The following is an 18,575-nucleotide window of genomic DNA, read 5'->3' as shown; positions in this document are numbered from 1 at the left end:
ATCTTATAAAAATACTGTAGCATAGCACCAGTATTTTCCAGGCATTCTATTCATTGCGTTGTACCTTTGATGAATAGTTAATTGTATACAGCCTTTTTTTTCCCTAATGACATTTATTGTTTTCTTTCTGATTTTATTAATACAAGCAATACATATTTATTGCAGACAGCTAGAAGTAAAAGCATAAAGATTAACAATTACCCATAATCCCACCCCCCAGAGATAACCACCATTAACATTTTGATGCATTTTTAAAAATTGAGGTGTAATTGACCTACATCACTATGTTAGTTCCAGTGCACACCACAGTGATTCCATATTTCTGTACATTACAAAATGATCGCCATGATATGTCTAGTTACCATCTGTCACCATACAAAGCTTTTACAATACAATTGACTATATTCCTCATGCTGTGGATTTTATCCCCATGACTTTTTTTTTGGAACTGGAAATTTATTCTTCTTAATCCCCCTTACCTATTCCAGTCATCCCCCAAACCCACTTCTTCCACTGTGGTCTGCTAGTTCTCTGTGGCGTCTGTTTCTGTTTTGTTATCTTTCTTAATTTCTTTTGTTTTTTAAATTCCCCATATAAATGAAATCATATGGTATTTGTCTTTCTCTGTCTGACTTACTTCGTTTAGCATAATACCCTCTAGATTCATCCATGTTGTTGCAGATGACAAGATTTCATTCCTTTTATGGCTAAGTAATATTCCACTGTGTATATATACACTACATCTTCTTTATTCATCTGTCAGTGGACACTTAGGTTGCTTCCATATCTTGGCTATTGTAATCATAATGCTGGAGTAAACATAGGGGTGTATATATATTTTTGAATTGGTGTTTTTATTTCTTCTGAAAAATATCCAGAATTGGAACTGCTGGATTGTACCTATTTTTAATTTTTTGAGGAACCTCTATACTGTTCTCTATAATGGCTGTATCACTTTACATTCCTACCAAGAGTACACAAGGGTTTCCTTTCCTCCACATTCTCACCAGAACTTATTATTTGTTGTCTTTTTGATAATAGTCATTCTGACAGGTGTGAGGTGATATCTCATTGCAGTTTCGATTTGTATTTCCCTGATGATTAGCAACACTGAGTATCTTTCCATGTGTCTGTTGCCCATCTGTGTGTCTTCTTTGTAAAAATGTCTACTCAGATGCTCTGCCCATGTTTAAATTGGGTTTTTTGGTTTTTTGATGTTGAGTTGTATGAGTAATTTGTATATTTTGGATATCAACCCCTTATCAGATATATCATTTGCAAATATCTTCTCCCATTCAGTAGGCAGCATTTCCATTTTGTTAATAGTTTCCTTCACTGTGCAAAAGCGCTTTAGTTTAATGTAGTCCCATTTGTTTATTATTGCTTTTGTTTCCCTTGCCTGAGGAGACAGATCCAAAAAAATATTGCTAAGGCCAATGTCATTGAACGTAATGCCTATGTTTTCTTCTAGGACTTTTATGGCTTCAGGTCTTATATTTAGGTCTTCAGTGCATTTTGAGTTTATTTTTGTATATGGTGTGAGAAAGTCCAGTTTGGTTCTTTGACAAGTAGCTATCCAGTTTTCCCACCACCATTTATTGAAGAGGCTGTTTTTTCCCCATTGTATACGCTTGCCTCCTTTGTTGTAGATTAATTGACCATATAAGTGTGGGTTAATTTCTGAGCTCTCTGGGGTTAATTTCTGAGCTCTCTGTTGTCTTCCATTGATTTGTGTGTCTGTTTTTGTACCAGTACCATACTGCTTGGATGATGCTATCTTTGTAGTATAGTTTGAGTCAGGAAGCATGATACCTCCAGCTTTGTTCTTCATTCAAGATTGTTTTGGCTGTTCGGGTCTTTTCTGTTTCCATGCAACTTTTAGAATTATTTGTTCTAGTTCTGTGGAAAAATGCCACTTTTATTTTGCTAGGGATTGCATTGAATCTGTAGATTGCCTAGAGTAGTATGGTCATTTTAACAATATTAATTCCTCCAATCCATGAACATGGTATATCTTTCCATTTGTTTGTATCATCTTCACTTTCTCTCATCAGTGTCTTATAGTATTCTGAGTACAGGTCTTTTACCTCCTTGGTTAGATTTATTCCTAGATATTTTAATCTTTGTAATGCAATTGTAAATGGGATTGTTTTCTTAATTCCTTTTTCTGATAGTTAAATATTATTGTATAGAAACACAACAGATTTCTGTATATTAATTTTGTACCCTGCAACTTTACTGAATTCATTGGTGAGTGCTAATAGTTTTCTGGAGTCATCTTTAGGATTTTCTATGTATAGTATCGTGTCATCTGAACCGGTGACAGTTTTACTTCTTTCCATTTGGATTCCTTTTATATCTTTTTCTTGTCTGATTGCTGTGGCTAGGACTTCCAATTCTGTGTTGAATTAAAGTGGCAAGAGTGGGCACCTTTATCTTGTTCCTGATCTTGGAGAAAATACTTTTAGCTTTTCACCATTGAGTATGATATTAGCTTTGGGCTTGTCATTATGGCCTTATGTTGAGGTATGTTCCCTCTGTACACACTTTGTTGAGAGTTTTTATCATAAATGGATATTGAATTTTGTCAGAAGGTTTTCTGTATCTGTTGAGATGATAATATGATTTTTATTCCTCAGTTTGTTGGTGTGGTGTATCACATTGATTGATTTGTGGATGTTGAACCATCTTTGCATTCCTGGGATAAATCCCACTTGATCGTGATGTATGATCCTTTTCATGTATTGTTGGCTTCAGTTTGCTAGTTTTTAAGGATTTTTGCATCTATGTTTATCAGGGATATGGGCGTATGGTTTTCTTTTTTTGTCTGGTTTTGGTGTCAGTGTGATGCTGGCCTTATATAATGAGTTTGGAAGTGTTTCTTCCTCTGGAATTTTTTTTGAATAGGTTGAGAAATATATGTGTTAATTCTTCTTTAAAAGTTTGATAGAATTCACCTGTGTAGCCATCTGGTCTTGGACTTTTGTTTGTTGGGAGTTTTTTTTATTACTGATTCAATATCATCATAGTTGGTCCATTCATGTTTTCTGTTTCTTCCTGATTCAGTCTTGGGAGATTTTATAGGAGATTTTATAGGATCTCTAGGAGTTTGTCCATTTCTTCTAGGTTGTTCATTTTATTGGCATATGGCTATTCATAGTAATCTCTTATGATCCTTTGTATTTCTGTGGTGTCGATTGTAACTTCTTTTTCATTTCTGATGATATTGATTTGGGTTCTCTTTTTTTCTTGATGAGTCTGGCTAAAGTTTTATCAATTTTATCTTTTCAAAGAACCATTTCTTGATTTCATTGATCTTTCCTTTTTTTTTAAGTCTCTTAATTCATTTATTTTTCACTCTGATCATTATTACTTTTTTCCATATAGTAACCTTGGGTTTTGCTTGTTTCTAATTTCTTCATGTGTAAGTTTAGCTTGTTTGAGATTTTTCTTATTTCCTGAGATAGGCTTGTATCGCTATAAACTTCCCTCTTAGAACTACTTTGGCTGCATTCTGTAGATTTTGGATTGATGTGTTTTCATTTTCATTTGTCTCCAGGTATTTTTTTATTTCCTCTTTCATATCTTCTGTAACCCATTGGTTGTTGAGAACCATATTGTTTAGCCTTTATGTATTAGTGGTTTTTGCAGGTTTTTTTCTTGTAGTTGATTTCTAGTCTCATTGCATGTGGTCGGAAAAAATGCTTGATAGGAATTTAATCTTCTTAAATTTATTGAGACTTGTTTTGTGGCCTACCATGTGATCTATCCTGGAGAATGTTCCATGTGTACTTGAAAATAATGTGCATTCTGCTACTTTTGGATGGAATGTTCTCTCTATATATACATCTATTATTAAGTCCATTTGGTCTGATGTGTCATTTAAGGTCAGTGTTTACTTACTGATTTTCTGTCTGGGTGATGTGTCTACTGATGTAAGTGGGGTGTTAAAGTCCCCTACTGTTTTGTGTTATTGTCAGTTTCTCCCTTATGTTTGTTAATACTTGCTTTATGTATTTAGGTGCTCCTATGTTGGATGCATATATATTTATAATTGTTAGATCTTCTTGTTGGATTGATCCCTTTATCATTATGTAATGTCCTTCTCATTTCCATTTGCATGGAATACTTTTTTCCATCCCCTCACTTTCAGTCTGAGTATATCTTTAGATGTGAAGTGAGTCTTGGAAGCAGCATATTTGTGGGTCTTGTTTATCCATTCAGCCACTCTGTGTCTTTTGTTTGGAGCATTTAGTCCATTTACATTCAAAGTAATTATTGATAGGTATGTTTTTACTGCCATTTTGTGACTTGCTTTTGGGTTGTTTTTGTATTTCTATTTTGTTCTTCTTTTTGCTTTCTTCTTCCCTGTGATTTGATGACTATCTTTAGTGTTAATATGAATTCCTTTCTCTTTTGTGTGTCTGTATCTGTTACAGATTTTTGGCTTATGGTTACCATGAGGTTTATATATAGCAACCTATGTACATACATTATTATTTTAAGTTGATCTCTCAAGTTCAAATGCATTTCAATAACCCTGTGTTTTTACTCTCCTCCTCCACATTTAATGTTTTTGACATCATATTTTATGTCTTTTTATTTTGTGTATTTTTATTTATTTATTTATTTTTTAGTGGTACGCGGGCCTCTCACTGCTGTGGCCTCTCCCGCTATGGAGCACAGGCTCTGGATGCGCAGGCTCAGCAGCCATGGCTCATGGGCCCAGCCGCTCCACGGCATGTGGGATCCTCCCAGCCCGGGGCACGAACGCGCGTCACGAACCCGCATCCCCTGCATCGGCAGGTGGACTCCCAACCACTGCACCACCAGAGAAGCCCTATTTTGTGTATTTCTTAACTTATTGTGGATATAGATGATTTTACTACTTTTGTCTTTTAACCTTCCTGCTAGCCTTATATGTGGTTGATCTACTACTTTTACCATATATTTGCCTTTACCAATGAGAATTTTTCTTTGTAATTTTCCTATTTCTAGTTGTGGCCTTCTGATTGTTTGTTTTTGGCTGCTCTGCGCAGCTTGCGGTACCTTACTTCCCTGACCAGGGATTGAACCCGGCCTCCACAGTGGAAGTGTGGAGTCTTAACCACTGGACCACCAGAGAATTCCCTAGTTGTGGCCTTTCTTTCCCCATTTGAGAAGTCCCTTTAACGTTTATTACAAAGCCAGTTTTGTGGTACTGAACTCTTAGCTTTTGCTTGTCTGTAAAACACTTTATCTTTCCTTTAAATTTGAATGATAGCCTCCCTTGCCAGATAGAGTATTCTTTTTTTTTTTTTTTTTTTTTTTTTTTTTTTTTTTTTTTTTTTTTTTGCGGTATGCGGGCCTCTCACTGTTGTGGCCTCCCCCGTTGCGGAGCGCAGGCTCCGGACACGCAGGCTCAGCGGCCATGGCTCACGGGCCCAGCCACTCCGCGGCATATGGGATCCTCCCAGACCGGGGCACGAACCCGTATCCCCTGCATCGGCAGGCGGACTCTCAACCACTTGCGCCACCAGGGAGGCCCTAGATAGAGTATTCTTGATTGTAGGTTTATTAACTTCAATTACTTTAAATATATGGTTCCATTCCCTTCTGGCCTACAAAGTTTCTGCTAAAAAGTCAGCCGACAGTTTTATAGGAGTTCCTTTGTATGTATCTAGTTACTTTTCCCTTGCTGATTTTAATATTCTCTGTATTTAATTTTTGCCTAATTACACTGTGACTTGGTGTGGACCTCTTTGGGTTGATCTTATTTGGGACTCTCTGTACTTCGTGGACCTGGATATCTGTTTCCTTTCCAAGGTTAGGGAAGTTTTCTGCTATTGTGTCTTCAAATGCGTTCTCTGCCACTTTTTTCTCCTTCTGGCACCCCTATAATGTGAATGTTAGTCTGCTTGATGTTGTCCCAGAGGTCACTTAAACTGTCCTCATTTTTTTAAATTCTTTTTTTCTGTTCAACTTGAGTGGTTTAGACTACTTTGTCTTCCAGTTCACTAAATTGTTCCTCTGTATCATCTAATCTACTGTTGATTCCTTCTAGTGTATTTATTTGTTACTATATTCTTCATCTCTGTTTGGTTCTTCTTATATTTAATAACTGTTAAACTTCTCATTGTGTTTATCTATTCTTCTCTCAAGTGAATTGAGCATCTTTATGACCATTACCTTGATTTTTTTTTTTTGTCATGCTGCATGGCTTATGAGATCTTAACTCCCCAACCAGGGATTGAACCCAGGCCCCCACAGTCAAAGCACCAAGTTCTAACCATTGGACCACCACCAGGGAATTCCCTACCTTGAACTCTTTATTGGGTAAATTGCTTATCTCCACTTCACTTAGCTCTTCTTCTGGGGTTTTATCTTGTTCCTTTGTTTTGAAAATATTCCAGTATCACCTTATTTTGCCTGATTCTCTGTTTTTATTTCTATGTATTAGGTAGGTTGATTATGTTTCTTGATCTTGGAGAAGTGGCCCTATGTAGGAGACATCGTATAGGGCCCAGCAGCACACTCACCTCTGTTCACCAGAGCGATATGCTCTAGGGGGTGCCTGCGGTATGAGCTGCGTAGGCCCTTCTGTTATGGCAGGGCTGACTTCTGTGGGCATGCTGATAGGCTTGGCTGGCCCCCAGCCCAGTTGGTTGCCAAGCGCTGCCTAGTGCAGAGCCTGCTGGTTACTGGTGGGCAGCACAGGTCCCAGGACTGGTGCTGGCCCACTATTTGGTAGGGCCCAATCCTGGGCCCTCTTGTGGGCAGGACCAGATCCTAGGGTGGCTGGGGGCTTTGGAGGAAAGGGGTCTACAGCTACTACTGGCCTGCTGGTTGATGGGGCTTTATCCTTGTGTGGTTGGCTGCTTGGCCTGGGGCTTCCCAGGACTAGTGCTGACTGGCTGGTGGCCGGGCCTGGTCCCTGCGCTAATAGGCTAGAGGGAGGATTCCAAAATGGCGCTTGCCAGCACCAGTGTCCTCACGATAGAATGAGCTTCCAAAAAAGGCTGCTGCTAACATCTGTGTCCCCAGGGTGAGTCCCAGTTGCCTTCTGCTTGTTTAGGAGGCTCTCCAAGATCAGCAAGTGGGTCTGACCCTGTCTCCTTTCAGATTACAACTTCTGCCCCAGGTCTCAGAGCATGTGAGATTTTACATGCACCCTTAAGTGGATTTTCTGTTTCCTTTGGGGCTTCAGTTCTCCCAAATGCAAGCCCCACTGGCCTTCAAAGCCAGACATTCTAGCGGGCTTGTCTTCCTGGTGCAGGATCCTCAGCCTGGGGAACCCGATATAGGACTCAGACCTCTCACTCCTTGGGGGGAATTTCTGCAGTTGTGATTATCCTCCCATTTGTTGGTTGCCTATGTTGGGGGTATGGTTGTTGACTATGCCACACCTCTGCCCTTCCTACCTGTCTCTTTGTGGTTCCTCTTTATATCTTTGGTTGTAGAAGATCTCTTCTGCTAGTCTTCTGGTTGTTCTCATCGGTAGTTGCTTTGTAAATAGTTGTGGTGTGCCCATGGGAGGAGGTGAATTCAGGTCTTCCTACTCTGCAATCTTGGCCAGTCCTCCCAGCCTTTTCTTTTAACCTTTGTTCTCTGAAACATTTCAACAGAGTTTATTTTAAGCAACTTTCATTCAGATAGTCAACAGAACAACAGATGTTTCCCTATAAAACAAAATATCTTTTGAAACTATAATGAAGGAATAGAGCTTTTCTCATTTTCTTTTTACATTTATAATTCAAGGAGGTTTGTGAAACTTGTTTATTTTAGGTATTGACATCTTCGCTACTTAATACTGGAATATGAAATTTCCACTTTGGTTTTTGTAACAACAGACCAAGCATGAATTGGGCCCTTGGGATTAAAATCAAATCTCTACTTACAAATTAGAGATTCAGACACCATAATCACTGGGCTTTCTCAGTAGACTTAACATGGCAACTTGGAAATAAAAGCCTTCTTTCTGTCTTCTATATAGCATTTAGGAATTTTAAGTTTCTATGTCAGTTGTAAACTGGGTTATCTGGCTTTTGTCCTATCCCTCTCCTGTTTATCATTAGTACTTATCTCTCACAGAAGAATATACAAATGTATTTTAACACATCATTGACTCGGGGATTTTTGCAGAAACAAACGCCTGTGGCCAGCGATTTATTATGTAAGTGAATATTGAAACACCCACGTTTGAGTAAATATCAACTTTTTTTGCACTTAATGTATTTTTTAAATAAATTTATTTATTTATTTGTTTATTTTTGGCCGAGTTGGGTCTTTGTTGCTGTGCGCGGGCTTCCTCTAGTTGCAGCAAGTGGGGGCTACTCTTCGTTGCGGTGCACAGGCTTTTCACTGCGGTGGCTTCTCTTGCTGCGGAGCATGAGCTCTAGGCGTGCAGGCTTCAGTAGCTGTGGCTTTCAGGCTCAGAGCGCAGACTCAGTAGTTGTGGCACACAGGCTTAGTTGCTCCTCAGCATGTGGGATCTTCCCGGACCAGGGCTCAAACTCGTGTCCCCTGCATTGGCAGGCAGATTCTTAACCACTGCGCCACCAGGGAAGCCCTGCACTTAATGTATTTATTTAAAACTTTGTACATGTCTTACTAAAGCATTCTAATATTTCATTAGTGTGATAGGCAGTATAGCAGTCAACTCTGTGCAGGGGAACAGAACATCTATTACAAATATACTGTGTTTCACTGCACTTTCCTCTGGAAGAGCAGACTCTGCACTTTCTGGGGGCATTTTTTTTTTTAGTCCTGTGGGTATTATTTCCTCTAGAATATGTGCTTTTACCTGATAGTCAACAAGGTGGATCTTTGTGGGGGGCTCTTTTAGAAATGCCACAAGAAAGACCAGGTGCAGGACTACCACTACATTCACCAGAATGATCACTTATCCATTCTCTAGCTACAGCTAACAAAAATTGCTTGTAAGTCATTTTATTCTGTGCATTAATGCTACAATTAATTTTAAATGCATTGAGTAAACCACAATTACTCAAATAGAAACCCACTTTCCTATACCATTTTTGAGTTTTCCAGAGGATATTGAAGTTTACCAGATACTGACCGGATTGATAACTCCTTTAATATATTTATTATACTCTAATATTCAGGTGGGCTTAGTTATCTGATGGCCAGTCCTCCTGTCTTCCTTTCCTGTAGATGCTGTGGAGGCATCATGAATAGTTGTTCACCCTGTGGACTAGCCTCTTGTCTTTCCATAAGAAGAATCACTTCTCCCGTCCATAAGAATGTTATTTCTCCCCCTGTAGATTTTTAGATTTCTCCTTTAATTGGTTTGGTAGACCACGATTCTCTCTTATAATCCCACAAACTCTGGTTTTATTTTTCAACAATATTTCAGATGTGGACACACTGTTTTAATAATTGTCTTGGTAAATATGGTGCCATGAACCAAGGTGATTGTAGGACCGATAATAGTTTCTTGCAGTTTCTTTCCTTCACCCATGTAAATCGCAAGGTTGCATATATATCCAGTTTCACTTTTGCTAACCATCCTGACGAGAGTTCCATATTTTGTAAGTTTTCCGTGATTATAGGTTTTGAATCTGAGTCGTCCTATCCACTTTATCACTGCCTCCTCAAGTGATAGCTCTTGTTTGGGTATATAGATCAATTGAAATTTTGGTAGAAAATAATCCAAAAAAGTTTTAACTTTCGAAATTCTGTCTGCAGGAAGTAGAGTTTCCAAGTTATTGTTAAAGTGAAGAAATGTCACTATTTGTTCGAACCTTCTTCTTGTCATAATCTTTGGAAAGATAGGTGTTTCAAGTAAGGGATCAGTCGACCAATATTCTTTCCAGTGTGACTTTCTTATTTGTCCCATCAAAATTATTAATCCAAGAAACTTCATCATGTCACTATTGGTTACATCTGTCCATTTTAAAGCCTTATCAGACTTTTTATATGATTTTTCATTCTGTGTACGATACAAGTTTGTTTGAGAAGCGACCAGCTTGAAAAAGTTGTTACCAAAAATTAATTCTGTTATTTCACCAACACTTTGTGGGATGTTACATTAATAGTTACATCTAACACATCTGTAAAATGTTATAATTTTCGTGAAATGTTGTCTTCAATCCACTCTTCTGTAGCAGCAAAGGAGCATTCTCTAGCACCTTGAGTTTCATTTTCACTTTCCTTATCAGAATCAATCACTAAGGTTTTTTGTCTTTTTGTTGGTCTGATATTCACATCGTCTAAATCAGAACTACATTCTGAAGAACTGTCGTCTTCTGAGACACTAGTATATATGTCGCTCGGACAGTCAGAAAAAGTATCTGCATAAAATTCACTGAAAAATTCTTTTTCACTCAAAATTTCGTGATGTATCATTTTTGAAAATTTTATGGTAATAAACTTGCATTTATAATATACACAAGGTTGGAACAAAAACCTAATGGAGCAAAATGTGAATGATAATGACAATCATAAGCTGTCCTTGATCGGTTTTAAGCTCTAACAACTTCGCACGGTGATGTTAATTGTATCACTCTCTAAAAACGTATTGATACGTCTCTGGTCAATGACATTCAGGTAACAAAAGATGTATTAATACATCTCCGGTCAATAATGTGTTAAAATATTGATATTCATATTTTTGTATTAGCATTGATTAACATGAATAGGTGTTAATATCCAAAGCAAAGCAATTTAAAAATTAATTATTGGGGTCATCTTAACCCTACTTATATCAAGATTTGAATAAATCAATGGCTAAAGTTTATTACTTCCATTAAAATTTTAAGACTAATCAGGAAGTAGTAGTGTTTTTATTTCTACTGTTTTCATAGAATGTAAACATACTTTTTTCAGTTCTGTTAACCATGGAAAATTCTAAATCTCTTACAAAAGTAGATAGACTAGCCTAATGAAACCCCATATACTCATCACCCAATTTCAACCATTGTCAATCCATGGCCAATTTTGTTTTACCCATTCCCCCCTGCCCTCTTATTTTGAAGCAAACCTCAGCTATCATTTCATCCATAAATACTTTAGTAAAAATATACCTTTTTAATCTTACCATCTTCCACAGCAGCAGTTTAGTACAGTAAACATTTGTCTTGTGCCTCCTGTTTAGAAGGTAGACAATAAACATACTATAGTGATTATTAAAATGAGAAAGAAATAGGCACTCTCCTAAACAAACTTACGGCATAATGGGAATGGGGGAAGATAAGTGTTCATTAATTTGGTCTTCCTTGATGATAACAAGTGTTATTAAAGTATTAAAAAGTCAGATTTTTTTAATGCCTCATAAAATGGGTATTTTATGTTTCTAACAATGTGAGCTGATATGAATTATAAAGTTTTTTATCCTTTAATGCAACTGTGATGACAAATGAGATTAAGAAATGGTGTTAAATATTTTTTAAGTATTTAAATTTCCTTATTTAACTTAATTTCTTGATAACAGTTTTTTTCTGGTGCATACACTGTTTCAAAGAATGATTTTATGTGACATAAACAGGTATTCAATACCTACCAGATATTTTTTCTTAGCTGCTGTTTCTACTACTGAAGAGCCTAGAAGTCCCTGAGGCAATTTCTATACTGAGGCTGATTTTACATGAAAGAGCTTTGCTCTAAAAGCATTTCCTTTTGAGTTGTCTCTGAATTCAAAATTGTTATCAGTGGAACCATGGAACTAATAGTATATAGGCTCTTGGGTCCATGTCAACTGGCCGCTTGAGTACAGGCTCCCGGGACAGCTAGGAGATCTGTGGCAATGAGCAGGTTCAGCTGGAAAGGGCATGTTTCTACCCCAGAACCTGTTCAAGTTGTCCTTTCCTTATCAGTGCACATATAATAACTCCAATGAAATATTAAAAATGTTGCTTCTTTGTTTACGAAGAAAATGTGTATCGAGTGTGTGGAAGAAAAAAAGCTGTATGTTCCTTATTTCACCAGTATTGGTTAAAAAATTTTTTATATTTATGTATTGCCACAGTGACCTCATGTGGGGAAAATATTTATTTCACACATTTTTATTAACTCTTAATCATTGTACAAATAGGTTTCAAACTGAAATTCAGACGGTGAATAAACAGTTCCCATGTGAGCCATTCAAATTTTTGGAGCCAACTTTAAGACTAGAGTATTGTGAAGCATTAGCTATGCTTAGGGAAGCCGGAATTGAAATGGGAGATGAAGAAGATCTAAGGTTTGTTTGTCTTTGTGATTTTTAAAACTTTAGTAATTAGATTTAAGATACAAAAGAATAAATATATTGATGAATGATGTATTTTTCACCCAGTTGATAAACTTCAATTTTATTAATTTTGATAGTATGATGCTTGTTTTGTTCAATGTGTGATCTGAAATAAAATGTTATGTTTAATGTGGTTTGCCTAAGCTTCAATATTTTTGTTTATAAACACCATTTTTGTGCATTTTCCCCCCTGCTTCATATTTGTAATGCTTTAAAGAAAGTATAGGGCCTTTTGCCTGTGATTTTATCATCTAATATGTGAACTCTCTTTCTAAATCAGTGGTGTTAGAGGGTATAGACAACAGCCTAAATCTGTCCCCATACAGGATTAGGGTATGAAACTTTTAAAGATCTCTAAAAGTTACACAAGTCACTGATCTTTGATATAACTGTATTATCTAAATTCAGATCAAACAATTTATAATTTTGAAATTAATTATATAGTTCAATAAAGATTGGAGATTTCTGTCTCCTTACGTTTTATTCAAGGGTTCTTTAGTTAAAATATTTAAGCCAACACAATAATTCATATCAATATAGGAAGGAAGAGAGGGTTATTATTATTTTTAGGATTTTTAAAAAAACATATTTCACCCAAAACCCTTCATTTACCTTTATTTGTTTAACAAATATATATGTGTGTGTGTACACATATGTATATATATTGTTTTAATCATCCTGTACATTGCTAGATGACATTTTAAGGAAAACCATAAATTCTATAATTAGTTTAAGTTGGATAATATTTTTGTAAGTATTTTGGAAATTTTTCTTAAATAGGATAGAACTTAAAGTAGCAAAGTCCTGGCTATAGAAATGTAATTGGTTTATATATACACTGTTACATTTTACTTGGAAATACTGATTTTTGTTTTATAAATCTTTGATAAAGAGTAAAAAAGGAGAGACCATTTTGAAGTAGAACCATTTAATGGCAAGAGAAGCCTGTGTTGGTATAGTAAACTTTCATTATCTGTAATTGCAGGAAACTACTTCATCCATGTTATTTCTGAATCAGTGAATTGCTAAATTCTATTTATTTAAATATTATTGAGCAGCACCTACTAACTGTACCAGGTGCACTCATAAGTGGTTTCCAGTAGTAGTTGCCTTTTTAAAAAGGAACAGAATAGACAACTATGTATTTTGGCTAAATTTTTTATCCTTTGAGAACTTCAAATAGAAGAGGTTCCTTATTAACTTAAAACTCTTTTAAGTTGCTGTTTGATCTTCAAACATCTGATTTCCTGTTTCTTTTTCAGTACACCAAATGAAAAACTGTTGGGTCGTTTGGTAAAGGAAAAGGTAAGGACTCTTGTACATGCTGGATTTCTTTTTATAAATTTGAAACATACCCTGGAACTAGAGAACAGTTGCAAGGGGGGCTGGGCTAATCTTCCTAGAATGGTAATATTCCAGAATAAATAAAAACCAAGGGGGATAATATTTTTTTTTAATTCTTAGAAAAATAAAAAGTACTCAGACAGGCTTTGCCCAAATGGTATGATTAGCTCAGTATTTGATTTTTGCATAAGTTGTACTGAGGTACCTCTAAAAGTGATGTCTAAGTCTGTCAGATTAGTTAGAGAGGACCTCAAGATGATTTTAAATTATTTAGAAATGGTCTTCCCTGACTACCCTTGCTAATTCATGGGACTAGAGGGTGAATGAATTTCCTTTATGCCTCTTACATGAAAGCTACTTTCCTATCTCATTTTCTAAAATTCCAAAGAAGAGAAAAGCTAAACTTAGTGTGATCTTTAAAGAAATTAAGAAAATTGTGTATTTGAATAAAAACAGTCCTTGAGCTCCTCCTGCTGGTTGTATTCAAAACTGTTCAACTGACTGGGGAACTAGCCTGTTTGTGAAACTGCATAGTACTGAGTTTATACCTTTAAAATGATGTTTCAGTAGGGCCATTTCTAATTTGTCAGCTCTGTTGACATTCTCTCTGTGCTCCAGTTTTAGGAAAAATGTTTAACATCAAAACATTTGAAACGTGACTGGTTTTTTTTTAACTAAATGTAGGTCACATATTCTTTCTAACAAAAGTGTCATAATTTCATGTTAATGTTATTTATTTCAATTGTAGTTTTCATCTAAGAAAGACTACCAAATTAGTATCTAAAATATTAGATATCTAAGTGAAAATTTAAATTATTGGGGGGAATAATCAAGGTTTTTTTAAGATGAATATAGTAAAATACGTCAGTTTTTCCCAAAATAATTTATAGATTTAATGTAGTTTTTGTAAAACCCAATGAGATTTGGGATAATTTAACAAAAATAGTTATAAAATACATCTGAAAAACTAAATGAGCTAGAATTGCAATGCAAAAAAATGAAAATCAAAGAAGTTTATCACAGCATAATTTTCAATGGAGGAGAAATTGTAAAGATATTACATGTCCAAAAAAAGAAAATGAAAAATGCATATTTGAACTATGATCGAATAGTCAACAACTCCTAAAAATTAAGTATATTGGAAGAATTTATAACATCATGGCAAAATACTGTAGGATACAGGTGTTACTTGAAAGAAGCAGAATAGTTATTGTATGTAGAGTGTACAGTAATTTTGAAGAACAAAACTTATGTATAAAAAAAGAGTTAATTGAAATGGTAGCCTTCTTTTTACTTTCATTAAACTTCTTAAAAATCTGTTTTAATCATATTTATTCTTTTTCTAGTATGATACAGATTTTTATATTCTTGATAAATATCCATTGGCTGTAAGACCTTTCTATACCATGCCTGACCCAAGAAATCCTGTAAGTAATTTGATTTTAAATAACCTGTTTGGGGGAAGATGGAAAACTTTATTGTCACCGTGTCAAGTTGTACAATGGGAATAATGGTTTTCATTAGTAACTTGCAATTTTGATGGACACGTTTTTATACGTATTGCTACTAGTTTCTGTCAGGTCAAAATGATACTGTGAAATTTGAATATTCTAGCAAATTAGTCCCCAGAACGTGTATTAAAAATAATTTTCATGTGTTTCTTTTTTTAATTTATTATTATTATTTTTGTGGGAGGCTGTGTTGGGTCTTCTTTGCTGTGCGCGGGCTTTTCTCTAGTTGCAGCGAGCGGGGGGTACTCTGTGGCACTGCGTGGGCTTCTCATTGTGGTAGCTTCTCTTTTTGCAGAACACGGGCTCTAGGCACGCGGGCTTCAGTAGCTGTGGCGCAGGTGCTCAGTAGTTGTGGCACACAGGCTTAGTTGCTCCGCGGCATGTGGGATATTCCCAGACCAGGGCTCGAACCCGTGTCCCCTGCATTGGCAGGCGGATTCTTAACCACTGCGCCACCAGGGAAGTTCCTCATGTCATTTTTTTTTTTTTTTTTTTTTTTTTTTTTTGTGGTACGCGGGCCTCTCACTGTTGTGGCCTCTCCCGTTGCGGAGCACAGGCTCCATACGTGCAGACTCAGCGGCCATGGCTCACGGGCCCAGCCACTCCACGGCATGTGGGATCCTCCCGGACCGGGGCATGAACCCGTGTCCCCTGCATCGGCAGGCGGACCCCCAACCACCGCGCCACCAGGGAAGCCCCCTCATGTCATTTTTAAAGATATATGAGGAAGTAACACTATATAAACAACAAGTAGTATTAATAGATTTGAAGACTTTACCAAATCATTTTATTATTGATCTTGAACTAAGAATTCACATTCTGTCCTGGTAGTTAATCTAAATAATGTCTTGTGGCTTTTCATTGTTTTTCCTCTGCACTGGTTCCCCAACTTTAGTGGGCATCAGAATCACTTGGAGGGCTTTTAAACCACAGATTGGTGGGCCCCATCACCAGACTTTCTGATTAGTTGGTCTGGGGTGGAGCTTGATAATTGGTATTTCTGATAAGGTAATACTGAAGCTACCAGTCCAGGAATCACACTTTGAGAACCATTGGTTTATTGAAAGACAAGGAAAGAAGTTAAAACCTGATAAGGAATTGTTTGAGCTATGGTAAATTGATGTTCAATTTACTTTCCTTAAAATAATGGCGTTTTAAAAGTTAAAAAAACTAACACCTGTTGATAATTTGAAGTTCCAAAAGTGATCTCAAAATCATATCACACTTAAAAAATTTCAGATGATAAAGTGAAATAAGAATCAGCACTACTGCTTAAAAGAAGATATAATGTTCTGATTTGTTGTTGGAAGGTGTGGGAGAAGGGGAACATAAAATCTGATAGAGGCAAGGAAGAACTTATTATTCAACCCTCACTAGTTTAATCCTGTTTTAGAGAAACAAATCATGTTTATTGGAGCAGGTTCCATCATTAATTGTAGGAAAAAATGGACTTGCTCTTCATGCAACAAAGGGTGTTTTTCCACATATGTGTGATAGGGTGATAGCCACTTGAGTGGTATTTTTTTGTTTTTCCTGCAGAAACAGTCCAACTCTTACGATATGTTCATGAGAGGAGAAGAAATACTGTCAGGAGCTCAAAGAATACATGATCCTCAGCTGCTAACAGAGAGAGCCTTACATCATGGAATTGGTAAACAACTTAAATATATTGAGGAGGGCCATGTATATTCTGAAAACAGTAAATTTTAAAACCCTTTAAAGACTTTTCAGAAACAGTCATTTGTTTTAATCTTCATTGTACAGTAATTGCTTTTGCAATTTTTTTAAGCTAAATAAGATGATAAATTATGTGGGGTTTTTTTTATGTTTGTTTTGTAGATTTGGAGAAAATTAAGGCATACATTGATTCCTTCCGCTTTGGAGCCCCTCCTCATGCTGGTGGAGGCATTGGTAATATTTCTTTGTATTATGACAATATTTCCAACCCAGATTTCATTTGTCAAAGTGTTCATTCATTTCTAACAAAATTTCTTCAGCATTAGACTCCAAAGAGTAAATTCTGTATATTGTTATTGCTTACAAATAAGTTCATAAGTGCTAAGTATAATACAAATTTGAATTATAAGAATTTTTTAAGTGAGTTACGACTAAATGAAAATTTGATTTTGAGTATCCTCTTTTCTTTCTGTACCCATGAGTTCATTCAGGTTAGGCCAGATTAAAGCTCTCCCTCAGGTTAGTTCATATTGCTGCTAAATGTTTTTGTTGAAATGTAACATTTCATTGGCTTTTAGAACCACTTCTAGAGTGGATGCTGCTCTGTGATTGAAAATGAGTAAATATTTAACTTACTCAACTTTTGGATGTCCGTATCAAAAACTTTTAAGTTTTCTGTTGTTTGTTTTGGGGTTTTTGGTAAACAGGTAATATACTTAAAAAAATTTCAAATTCAAAGCATATAGAAGAGTGTACATTCACCTCCCTACAGAAAACTATTATTTCTAGTTTCCTCTTTGCCTTTGCAAAGATAGTCTTTACATATGCAAAGCTACGTGCACTTTTTAAAATACATTTTTTATACAAATTGTAGTATACTAAACCATTCAATACCTTGCATTTTTCACTTACTATATTTTGTAAGTTGTTCCTTATCAATACTTGAGCTTTTTCATTCATTTTTAATCACTACATAGAATCCATTGAAAGGGTGCATGGTAATCTTGTTAACCAGCTTCCTATTGATAGGCATGTAGGGTATTACCAGCCTTTTGTTATTACAAACAATGCTACATTGAATATATACATAGTTTAAATTTCAATGGGAAATTTATGGCTATTTTCTCTTAGAATATTGAATGATGTGCATTTTGCATGATATTTTTCAAACTTTTGTAACTGACAATGTAAATATTCATCATGCTTGTGAAGAAAGACACTTGAATGGTTATCAAAATACTACCTATTTTTGTTAATTAATATTTGAGTGGAAGATGGGATATGGTGATTTTTTTTTGATTAGTGTTAGGTTACTATAATATAAGGTTCAAATTTACGTCTGCAGATGTTTTTGAGTAAGGAATAGAAATAAAAATATTAATTCTTTTATTTATATTACTTTTAGATGTTAAACATATTAAACTTAAAAGTTGTTGATATATAAAAGTATTCTTTGACCTTGCCTTCTTTGTGGGATGTATTAGCCTGCTAAAATTCAGTGAACTAGATATATCATATTGCACACAAAAAGTTTCATTTGCTAGTTTTGCTGTGTTTCTTAGGTGATACTTGTTCTTAATTTTTGTCAGTAATATAGTATTTAAGTCACATGTCAAAATCAGACTCTTCTACATTCAAAACATTTAGTACAATAATGTATTATAGAGTCTTTTATGCTAGGAACCTCCATGTTTCATGTGTATTGAATTATAATAAATTTCTGGTAACTTCCATTGAATCAAATTTCCGTGAACAAGTTTATGACTTTCATCTTACACTGATAGCCTGGATTACATAATTAAAATCTGGCCTCATTT

General features: G+C 35.7%; 1 protein-coding gene across 1 annotated transcript in view; it reads left to right on the top strand.

Annotated features, from left to right (window-relative positions):
• Positions 1-18,575, top strand: part of DARS1 (aspartyl-tRNA synthetase 1) — a 66,314-nt gene that overhangs the window by 46,743 nt on the left and 996 nt on the right. Inside the window, exons 11-15 of the mRNA XM_060106111.1 lie at positions 12,032-12,178; positions 13,489-13,531; positions 14,917-14,997; positions 16,621-16,732; positions 16,921-16,992. Of these exons, the coding sequence (XP_059962094.1) occupies positions 12,032-12,178; positions 13,489-13,531; positions 14,917-14,997; positions 16,621-16,732; positions 16,921-16,992 (455 nt within the window). The remainder of the gene's footprint in view (positions 1-12,031; positions 12,179-13,488; positions 13,532-14,916; positions 14,998-16,620; positions 16,733-16,920; positions 16,993-18,575) is intronic.

This window comes from Mesoplodon densirostris, chromosome 8 (assembly GCF_025265405.1).
Source record: "Mesoplodon densirostris isolate mMesDen1 chromosome 8, mMesDen1 primary haplotype, whole genome shotgun sequence".
NCBI lineage: Eukaryota > Metazoa > Chordata > Mammalia > Artiodactyla > Ziphiidae > Mesoplodon > Mesoplodon densirostris.
This window is presented reverse-complemented; position numbering and strand designations above follow the sequence as displayed.